This window comes from Ischnura elegans, chromosome 8, assembly GCF_921293095.1.
Source record: "Ischnura elegans chromosome 8, ioIscEleg1.1, whole genome shotgun sequence".
NCBI lineage: Eukaryota > Metazoa > Arthropoda > Insecta > Odonata > Coenagrionidae > Ischnura > Ischnura elegans.
Window position 1 is genome coordinate 97720807 of NC_060253.1, and position 11705 is coordinate 97732511.

At 42.2% G+C, this 11705-nt stretch overlaps 1 protein-coding gene across 1 annotated transcript; it reads left to right on the top strand.

The window, feature by feature from the left end:
• The first annotated feature begins 4798 nt into the window (after positions 1 to 4798).
• Positions 4799 to 6782, top strand: LOC124164462 (chromatin-remodeling ATPase INO80-like). Its single transcript, XM_046541789.1, has 3 exons — positions 4799 to 4884; positions 5750 to 6007; positions 6422 to 6782. The coding sequence occupies exons 1-3, from the start codon at positions 4799 to 4801 to the stop codon at positions 6780 to 6782; spliced, it is 705 nt and encodes a 234-aa protein (XP_046397745.1).
• The last annotated feature ends 4923 nt before the right edge of the window (positions 6783 to 11705 follow it).

The following is an 11705-nucleotide window of genomic DNA, read 5'->3' on the forward strand; positions in this document are numbered from 1 at the left end:
CCTCAGCCGCACCAACTTCAACCATGCGGTCTACACACACGGAAAGTTCATAGTGAATCAGTACAAAAAGACGAGAGTGGTAATCGCTCCGAGACATTTAGTGAAAACTCCGGTTGGTTCCAGAATTTAAACGGCAAGCAGGTATTTTCAGTGCGGCGATATCAGGTGAATCTGCAAGTGTTGATAGCGCAGTCACCGCAACATTTTCTGATGAACTACAAGCTGTAATTGAAAGTGGCTCCTTTCCCCCTCAACCAGTTTTTAGTGTTGACGAGACGATATTGTTTTGGAAAAGAATGCAATCTCGTTCATTCATTTTCAGGGAAGGAAAACCTGGGTCAGGTTTCAAGGTATTTAAAGACTGTTTCACGTAGCTGCCAATGACTCGGAGGACTTCAAATTAAAATGATTTATCATTCATAAACTCCGCTAGCTACGAAATGGCATTCAAAGTAGCATTTTCCTGTCATTTCGATGAGCGACAAAAGGGCCTGGGTGACGCAATAGTTGTTTTTAAGACTAGTTTGAAAACTCGTCAACTGCTGGCAACGCATTACGATCCCCTGAGATGTTAGCCCACCCGCACGACAGGAGGGAATTTCAAAAGCACGTAAGAATTTTTTTTTAACGTGAATAAAAGTCTTCGAATGCGTGCATACTATCTTTAAAGATGTTTTTAACTATAAAAATTTATATAAATAATGTTTTATAAGGCTTTTTATGGGAATATAGATGTTTTAGAGGAAATTCAATACCCAAGACCTATGCTACCAGGAACGCATCCCTATCTTCCCAATGTTAAAATGCTCTCGTATAACGCAAATTCGTATAGCGCAAAGACCCCAAGGAACGCATCCCTTGCGCTATACGAGACATGGGTGTATACGGAGCTGCAGTTTCACACAGAACACTTGCAGCTCAAATTTAAAAAAAAAATAAAGACTTAAAAACTTTTCTGGAGCCAATGCGCTATGAGTATTTCATTAAGGGTACAAAGAAAAGCAGTGCCGTTTAACTGTCATCTCTTCTGCCCACCGTTGATGCCTTAGACGAACACACAAAGAGAACATATTACCAAATTCAGCAGTGGCTTGGAAATAAAAGCATTCAGCCGACAGACAATTGGGGATGGTTCGTAAGGGAAGGTTCATAGCACCTTGTTAAAATGAATAAAACGCCAGCTCATAGAGAACTTCGAAATATGATTTTTTGTAATTGTAAAAACAAGTGTGGCGTTTCATAAGGCTGCAGAAAAGTTGAACTATATTGCAATTCAACTTGTTCTGGGTGCACTGGTGTGAATTTCAACAATAGGGAACCTGTATTAGAAATAGACAAGGATGACGTCGACCACGACGATGATTATGTGAATTAAAATGATTCAAAAAATCACTTTTGTCGCTGTGTGTAAATATTCAGAGTCTTTTTGAGTGAATGAATGTGAAATGAACTGTGATTTGACTTTTTTCCTATTTATGCCAATTATAGTAGTTAATAAGCAATGCAAGTATGTTACATGGGGTGTTTTTTAAAGGTTGTCCAATTTTCATAATTAAATTGTACATATTTCAAGCAACAACATTCTTAAATCAACACCATGTGATAAATGATTCATATTTTTCGGGTTCGAGCAAGAACATGAACTGGACGTTGCCTGCTGCTCAGTTTTTCAAATTTCTACGCAGATTCAAAAACTCGAGTGCCTTGCTCATGCGGAAAATATTACATCGGCGAGACTTGCAGATCGATGAAAATCCGATTGCAAATACATCGAAGGGCTAATGAAAACAAACAGCACTAACTCTCAGCCATATCTGAGCATGCTTGAAGTGAACCTGGACACAACATGCTCTTTGAAGACGCCAAAACAATAGCAATAAAAATATATACTTCCCTCAACTTATCAGAGAAGCTATTGAGATAGCAAAAAACGCCGGCGAATTTTAACATTGATCAAGGCTACCACCTGCATAACGCATGGAAAAGGATTCTCCAACCACCAACCAATGTGAGACCAGCAATAAGAGATGGACAACCACCGACCAATGAGAAAGCAGCAGCTTGTCAATCCTTAAGTTATTTCAAACCTAAAACGCTCCTTTCATCTCAATAATTTTAAAATTAATCTCAGAGCAAATTACGCAGAAAATCTTAGCTCTAATTTAAATTCACTAAAATAAAATAATAACTGTACAAATTTCTATATTTGAGGAATGAAGATTCACCAATATTAAACCTGAACTTAAACTTGATAATCATTTTAGTAAATTTTGAGATCTGGTGATTTAAATGCATTTTACGATTTCAATTATTTCCTTACTCTTGCCTTTCACATGTAAAACTCGAAATTGTCATTCAGGCATTTCGAAACAAAGTAAACTCATTATTCTATTGAAACATCGCATGTTTTCACTTTCACCTTGCAATTAATTATTAATAATTAATACTTATAATTTAATTTTGACTGATATTGTTCCTTTCTGCTCGTAAGGCACATTGAAACCTTGTCTTCCTTAAATCTTTCTTCTTGAAATACGCAAGAACATCCGTCAAATGTAAACAACTCGCCGAAAATTTAATTTATGTTTTGACGACAGACGAATGTAGATATAAATATGTAAATATTGATTAAAATAACGAAGAAACTCTCTCATACGACGTATTGCAACTTCTTTATTACTCAGTTATGCGTCCATTCATATCGCTGGTTTTTTAGTACATGGCAAACAAGGCATCAATACTTAGTACTATATACAGATATTCCGCGAATTGTCCCTTACAATCAAGTTACAGGACCTTTAATACTTAGTAACCTCACCCCATGAAAGCGTGCCTCGCCTAAAGGTATCAGTGTATAATAAATGGCAGACAAGACATCACTACCTAGTACTATATACAGATATTCCGCGAATTGTCCCTAATACTCGAGTTACAGGACCTACAATACTTAGTAATTTCACAGAAGGAGTTTTCGTATTTTCCCCTCGACCCTTTTCCCTTCCCCACCTTCGGTAATAATATCGTCGTCCCAGCACGTCCGGAAGTGATCGGGAATAGGGTTGTTCGCCAATTTTTTTTACTGTCTTAAATGAAAGTACACACTGAGGGGATACCGGCGGCAGTTTCAGCGCTTTTCTATTCAAAAAATTAACCCTAAAAAGGATAAGCGAAAAGTGTGTAATCCGAGGGCCGGCTCAAACGCTCCGAAAGCGCACGATGGTTGCCGAAGGCATGCTGACGTCACACACAGCGAACTTCTTGCGGAACCCGTCAACCCCGTCGAAAAACCTGTGATCCTGCGTCAGAGAAGAAACAACGAGGGTGAAAATGGAGGAAATTAGGAAGAAGGCATATATATTGCTTTCTACAGCTTTGTAAATCTACCACAGTAAGAAATCTGGGAAAACGTTTTATTGCTGTGCCTCTTAATTCTCGTGTGCGAAGGAAATGGTTCACTGCAGAAATGCGAGATGACCAAAAAATCAACGGCAAGACATCTCATTATTGCTGTGAAGATTATTTTAATGTTAGTGTTAAATTTATACTAAATGACAAAGTCAATTAACGTGATTTATTGTTTTACTTGCGGTCTTCCAAAATAAGTCGAACGGACGAAAACAATTTTAATTTAAGTTATTTGAAGGGAAATAATTTACAAACCATTAAGAACAATGTTTATGCTACTATTCAATGATCACCTAAGTTAATTGATGCTAACTTATTCTTAGATTTAATGCACCAGAGATTGCCATACGGTAACCAAACATGTTGATTATTGATGAAATATTCTCGATCACATTCTCAGCCGAGAGTGTTGGAGTTGGTGAAAACAATAATATTAATGAAGCTACCCCAGACTTAATAATGAAGCTACCCCAATGGGTACTTAGGAATACCTAATGATCCAATGTACGTCATTGATTTGCCCTCTAGAATATTTAAGATTGCCACCAGAGACATTTTCATGACCATCATCAAAATTAAATTAAATGACAACTTGGAGAGATTAGGAGACCAATTACAAATCAGTAAGACAAGAGTTTCTTCTACTATCTACACAACTTTACCTCTTATTTCACAGTGCTTAAAAAATTCAATATTTTTTCCGAAGCATAACAAATTTTTGATCTACCTTTGTCTTTTCAAGCCAATTCAACAATGTACAGTATATAATTGAATGTTCTGAAATTCAAATTCGAAAGCCCTCTGATCCGATAAATCAAGCTTTGACATGGAGAGAGTATAAAAAATGTAATGCCATCAAGTATTTAGTACCTTGTGAACCAAATGAATTTGTAAATTTTGTTTCCTCTGGGTATGGCGGAAGAATAAGTGACAAATTTCTTTTCTGTGGTTTCTTCAGATTTTGTGCTCAGGACAAACTATTCCTTTCCTAGTGTACATATTATTCTCGTTTAAGTTGGATAGAGCAAACTACTGAATCGCCGTATTTTTTCTGGCAGCGCTGAAATAGTTTTCAACCCTTAGACCTATAGCACACACCGATTTTGGACGGCCGTCCACATTCCGATAGAGAACAATGTAAGGGCATGGGAGCTTGTGCCCAGTTTACACAACGATCGTCGCGACGTTGATCCCTACGCGCGTAAACTCAAAACGTCGTGTAAACGCGAAGAGTTACCATCGTAGGGCTTAGTACCTAACACAGCCGAACTTACGATGGTTAGCGCTAGTGTGCCAAGAAAAAAGAGTAAGGAAATGAAAATCGATCGCAAAACGTCTTTCGATTTTTATCCAGCCTTCCCGCCTTTTGAAGGTAGAGCAAAAAGAAAAAGAAATGGAGGGAGATAAAGGGAAAAATTTTTCTGACGAGGAGGTGGAGGTTCTACTCGCTCTCTTCTCGGGTAACGATATACAGAGAAGGTAAATTTATTGTACAATATTTGTGGGTATTTAGTGATTTTATTTTTCCTAAATAAGTAATTTTAATCGCTACTTACGACAAATTGTGTTGAGCACATGGTGTCGATTTCTGAAATACTAATTTGAAGTATGGTGCTTGCATGTAGAATGCTGTGATGGTTGTATGGAAAATCATTTACCACTTGTACAAAGTGGATAAAATTTCTCAATTCATGTTAACGTCTTAGGGCATCAAACCGTAAAATGCTGAGTGCCTCATTGATATTCTGAATTGATTACGTGTTCATAACGTAGGGATTCATACGTAAAAGGTTACTGTGTGATCTACCCTTCGTTAAGTGTCTTGATGAAAAGCAAAGCGTAGCAATGTGTTTATCTTTCGTGTTCTAATTAAACGCTGAAGTGTATGTTCTTACGCTCTCCAGGGGATGTGCCTACGTGAATTATGTGTATCCTGAAACTAATTACGGTCCTACACTCAACTATCATGGGTTTCATCTTCTTCCTTGTTCCTCTTCCTATATTTTCGGTGTCATTGTTATGACTTCTTAGTTGCTGCATAGGCTTTGAAGTTTCTTTCCTTCCTAACTAGTATTGGAGCAGAAATTTTCATTCTTATGAAATGATTTAAATTAAGTTTTTCTCGTCTCGGAAAACTTCTAATCAGAATATCCTATTGAGACCAAAATGTTCTGGGGCCCTTGCCTTGCTTATGTTAATGGCTCATCTATTGTAATGCTGAATTTCCATAACTTTGTGGATGAGGGTGGGCAATAATAATGTTACATTTTCCCTCTTCTCCTAAGAAATACTATTTTAAGTCAGTTGTTGCAAAGTAGTTGATCACCACTTTTACTTTGAATAGGTTGCAGAGCAATCAGAGGAGCCACGCGGGAGTGTGGGTGGAGCTGGCGGAGCGGCTGTCAACCATAGGATACCCTAGGTCTGCCAGCCAGATTAAAGATAAGGTTAATAACCTGAGGCAGAGGTACCTAGGGTTGAAGCGGGGGATGAGGTCAGGGGACTCTCCGCCGGAGTGGGTGCATTGGCATGCACTCCATAAGCTTTATGCCACTGCTCCGGCGGGGACTCCTGAGGCAAGGATGGACTCCCTAATATCATCGTAAGTACTAACTCATAGAATGTAACATGTGCTTCAATAACGCAATTACCTCAATGTTGCTTAGAGATATCACTCCAGTGGTAGCTTTTCATTCCTTTTAAACAATAGCCTCAATGGGATGGGAAATATGTAATGTGAATAAGTTTCTTGCTGTGAGCTAAGGCATAATTGAAAGATGCAAATCATCTAACTAATGTAAGTGAATGCTTGTTTGAATGAGTGTAACCTGGCATTGCACAGAATCACCATAACTTGGTAACCCATTCGCTGTTTAGTTTCTTAAGGACCATAGGGAATGGAGTCCTCAATCCGTTCCCTGTGTTTTTCCATTTGATATCATAGAAGTTCTAAATTACTGGCACGATTCATATTCCATTGTTTGACAAGTAATACTTCCTTAATATTGTGTTGCAGACAAGTGCTCTCGGGTGATGATGGGGGTCCATCCACCTCAGCTGGCCCATCCACCTCAGCCGCTCCAGCCACTCCATTAATATCACGGAGGAAGAGGAGGAGTGAAGCGGACATCATAACGTACCTAAGGTCTTCGCATGAAGAGTATATGGGGATGCTGAGGAGCCAGGAGGAAAGGGAGGAGAGGGCCCTGGACTACCTGAGAATGCTCGTGGAGTCGGTGGTGAGGGGACCTCCCTCCAACTACCCTCTCCCATTGTGCCATCCTAATACCAACATCTCCCCTCCTTATCCGAGCCCCCCAATTTCCATACCTTCTCCTAGCCCCCCATTCCCATACCAACCCCGAGCCCCCCCATGACCATACCAACCCCGAGCCCCCCCATGACCATACCAACCCCCAGCCCTCCCATACCCATAACAACTCCCAGCCGCTCTATTCCCATACCAACCCCCAGCCCTCCCATGCCCATAACAAACCCCAGACCCTCCATTCTCATACCCACCCCCAGCCGCACAGTGTCTGTAACAGCCGCCAGCCCCACCATCTCTCCAACAACCACCAGCCTCACCATCTCTCCAACAACCGCCAGTCTATCTACAGTTGCATCTTTATCATCTATTTGTGGCATTAGGAAAATTGTTGTGTTACGTCCAAAAAATCTTGAATAAAATTTGAAAAACAGAATTTTATTGTGTCTCAGTTGCTTTTCAACCCATTCCTCCCCAGCAGTGCTAGTTTTCCTTCTCATAATTCGATGAGAATATGTAATTCATATCTTTTGCTTGTGTAGCAGTAGTAGTAGTAGTATTTGGATTTAGGGTGCGTCGACGGCAAGGTCATTTTGCACCACTACTGTGCTATTTAATTACAAAAGTTATTTATAAAGTAATCTACTGCATCTGATGTCTTCGTTGAAAGTGTACATAATTAGACTTTATTAAAAATGTTTATTTCTCTGAGAAACCGAAATGTACAGATTAAGTTGGTAGGGTGGTTTCCTAAAAGGGTTTTTAGGTCTCCCCCTAGATTATTTCGTCTTCGCGCTTCGCGGTACTTAACACAATCTAGCATGATGTGTCTAATACTTAATGGACATTTACAATCCCCACATTGGGGAGGTTCCTTCTCTTCAGTAAAGAGATACGCATGGGTCAGGGGGCTGTGCCCTATCCTCAATCGTGTAAGTACTACTTCCTCTCTCCGATTACTACGAGCTGAGGAGGGCCACGCTGCTACCATGTCCTTGATGCCACGGAGCTTGTTATTATTTAGAATCCTCCATGACTCCCTCCATTTTCCAAATACCACGTTTCTTAGAGATGCTCGTAAGTCCTCGTGGGGAACCAGCGTTGAGACAAGAACTTCGTTATTCAGAGCTTCCTTGGCCATAGCGTCTGCTATCTCATTCCCGGCTATCCCCTCATGTCCCGGTACCCACAGAAAATGGATATTCAAACCCTTTCTCGAAAGGGTCAGCAGGAGAGAGTGTATTTCTTGCACGATCGGGTGCACGGGTGAGAAGCCAGAGATGGCTTGTAGCGAGCTCCTGGAGTCAGTGCATATGACAAAGGAGCCGCCGTGGTCACCTAGGGCTTCTAGAGCTGTCCTTATGGCATAAAGCTCCGCCGTGTACACACTGCACATCGGGTGAAGCTTTGCTCTGATGTTCCCGTGGATAGGGGAGAACACTGCACATGCACAAGCAGAGTTATCTTTCGAACCGTCAGTGTAAACGGGGGTAAGGTTGGGGTGATTCCATCGGAACATGGCAAACAAACGCTGGTACTCCGAGGGAGTTGTGGAAGACTTCGGTCGAGATCGTGAAAGAATATTCACCACCGGAGTGGGAGTGATCCAAGGGGGGTGTTCCGAGAATGAAACAGGATACACTTCAGGTAGCGTGAATTCGCATCCGCGAATAAAATCGTTAAAACGAACGCTTACTGGTCTGGTTGCTTTAGTCCTTCGGTTAAAAACATTAATAAAACGGGGTTTAAAAAGTAAACTATAACATGGGTGACTCGTCATTGCTAAAATTTTGGAAACGTAGCTACAAAGAAGCCAGGTCCTTCGGTAGCATAGAGGAGGCTCGCCTGCGTCGGTATATATACTGGGAATCGGGCTGGTCCTAAACGCCCCAGTGCATAGTCGCAGACCTGCGTTGTGCACTGAATTAAGTGCTTTCAAATACGTCTCGCGAGCGGACGCATACACGAATGAGCCGTAGTCTAATTTCGACCGCACCAGTGTGCGGTAAAGTAAAATTAAGGTGGTGCGGTCTGCTCCCCAAGATGCGTGGCTTAAAAACTTTAGAATGTTCAAAGACTTCAAACAGTTTACCTTGACAGAATTAATGTGCTCCTTCCAGTTGAGTTTGTGGTCGAGGGTCATCCCCAGAAAACGGACTGATTCCACAAATGGGAGGTTTCTACCACCTAGGTGTAACGTGGGATTTACATGGACGCCCCGAGTGCGAGAAAAGTGAACGCACTTTGTTTTCTCCAAAGAGAAAAGGAAGCCGTTATTTTGGGTCCATTTGTGAAGTTTATTGATGGTGAGTTGCGCCATACGCGATGCATTCACGACCCTAGATGATCTGCAGAAAATCGCGAGATCATCCACAAACAGTGACCCTAACACTGGCTCCTTGATGCAGTGAGCTATGTCGTTGATCGCAATAGCGAACAACGTCACGCTCAGAACGGAGCCTTGGGGAACTCCGTTGTCAAGAGGGTCAAAATTTGACAACAACTGTCCCGTCCTTACTTTAAAAACACGGTTGGTTAAAAAATTTTGTATAAAAATGGGCAAACAACCTCTAAAACCCCACTCGCGTAATACGCGTAGAATCTTACGTCGCCAGACCCGGTCGTAAGCCTTCTCTAAGTCGAAAAATACACCGACAACGTGTTGGCGGAGAAGGAAGGCTTCTTGGATGAAATTTTCAATTCTAACCAAGTGGTCCATTGTGGAACGGTTCCGTCTGAATCCGCATTGTATCCTAGAGAGGAGTTTTCGACGCTCCAGCCGCCAAATGAGACGTCGATTTACCATTCGCTCCATTAACTTGCACAGGCAGCTGGTGAGAGAAATCGGCCGGTAAGAATTCGGATCAGCTCGGTCTTTTCCATGTTTTGGGATGGGAACAATGACGGACTCCCGCCAGGACGGAGGAAAATCCCCATTGGCCCAGAGCTGATTAAAAGTTTCAAGGATTTCCAGCAACGCCGATTCCGATAGATTTCGGAGGAAGGCATTGTGGATCTCGTCGGGTCCTGGGGACGTGTCGTGGGAGTCATGGATGGCAGATTTCAGCTCCCAAATGGTAAATGGCATATTGTAGTCTGCCGTTGTTTTAGGCTCCATAAAGGATATAGGGACGTTCTCGAGCCTTTTCTTGAGGATCGCAAAAGAAGGTTCATAGCATTCGTCGCTGCTCACTTTGGCGAGTAATTGGGCGAATACGTTCCCTATCGCAGCTGGAGAAGTGATAACCTTTCCTTCGACTTCTAGGAAGGATATACCTAGATGCTGGCTGCTACCCGATATGCTCCTCACCTTACGCCATACCTGTGCAAGTGGAGTCCTGTGGTTGACACCGGAGACAAAATTCATCCAAGAAATCCTCTTTGCGTCCTTTATTACCTGACGCGCTTTCGCTCTTAGTCGCCGAAAAGCGGAGAGATTATTTGCTGTAGGATACTTGTTGAAAATTCGGAGAGCTTTCTTACGTTTTTTAATGGCTTCTGCGCAGGTTTCATTCCACCATGGCACCGCATTTCTTGGAAGGATGCTTCGAGATCGTGGTATGCTAATTTCGGCGGCTTGAATGATGCTGGATGTCAAAAGATTTACGTTTGTTACACAGTCGTTGTTTTTATCCCACACGTAGTTAAAATTTGAGTTAAAAAGATGCCAATCAGCTTTCCGGACAATCCAACAGCCTGGTCTAATAAAATCGGGGTTTAAATTTTGCTCCCTTTTGATTAAAAGGGGAAAGTGATCGCTCCCACTAAGATCCTTATGCACAGAGAGTTTGAGTTTATTGACCAAACTAGTCGATAAAATACTCAAGTCAATGGAGGAAGAATCGCCGCTATAAGAGTTAAAACGGGTTTTCTCGCCGTTATTGAGCAAAATTAGGTTAAAATCACTAATAAAACTTGATAAAATACGTCCCCTACGGTTGCACTGTTCCGGGGTGCTTCCCCATAGACGATCGTGAGCGTTGAAATCTCCGAGTAAAATAAAAGGCTGAGGTAGCTGGTGAACAAGGGATTCTAGATTAAAACGGGTGACGGGTGCACCCTCCGGCAGGTAAACGTTGCACACCGTTATCGCCTCGGGAGCGTGCACCGTCACCGCTACCGCTTGGAACGGTGTGTTAAGATTTATTCGGGAGGTGTAAAGAGCCTCCCGGACAAAAACCGAAACTCCACCATGGGCTCGTTGGCCGCTGGTATCGTCCAGTCTAAAAGTGTTAAAATGTTTTAAATATCCCTTGTCTGTATCTTTAAAACGCGTTTCCTGCAAACATATACAGGAAGGGTTAAAATCTCTTATTAAAATTTCAAGTTCCTCCTTATGCTTATAAAAACCGTTGCAGTTCCATTGCACGATAAAAGCCATGATTAAAATATAAAAGAGGTTTAAAACTAAAAGGAGCAGTTGAGTCACGAAGGGCGCTTGAGGCGCTTGACGTGACTCCTCTTCCCTTTGCTCTCAATTTTTAAAATATCCGTATCGGATAGGTATTCCAATTCCATTAAATTGGTTTGGCTCTTTGGAGCCTTATCAGAGGGGCCGGGGGACTGAGAGTTCCCGCGTTTCGTTTGTGTAGCCCCGGCGTTGTTTTTGTTGGGTTTCTTATTTGGGGATTTCGTTCCCACGACTTTATCCTTGTTTGCCGGATCTGTGGCCTTAGCCGGCGCGGCCGATTTTTGTTCTCCAGCCTTCTTGTTCAAATTTTCTTCCGTCTGAGTCGAGATGGTGATTTTGGCGATAGGAGCGGAAGCTATTTGGGCGAAAGATCTGGAAAAAGTAGGAGCTACTTGAGCTCTGTACTTTTTCCTCGCCTCAAAGTACGGGATCTTTTCTACCGTCTTGATCTCCATTATTTTCCGCTCTTCTATCAGCTTCGGGCATTTGCGGGAGTACACGGGATGAGCACCCTCGCAGTTGACGCAACGCTGGTCACCATTGCACTCACCCTCATGCTTGTCCAGGCCGCATCGTGGGCAGGTGGCTTTGCCTTGGCACCTCGTGGCCATATGACCGAAC

Bases quoted from the DNA above. Each gene is read 5' to 3' on its own strand.
- LOC124164462 (XM_046541789.1), top strand. From the start codon at position 4,799: ATGGAGGGAGATAAAGGGAAAAATTTTTCTGACGAGGAGGTGGAGGTT. The intron at 4,885-5,749 runs GTAAATTTATTG...TACTTTGAATAG, and splicing joins GGTAACGATATACAGAGAAG to GTTGCAGAGCAATCAGAGGA. The intron at 6,008-6,421 runs GTAAGTACTAAC...ATTGTGTTGCAG, and splicing joins ATGGACTCCCTAATATCATC to ACAAGTGCTCTCGGGTGATG.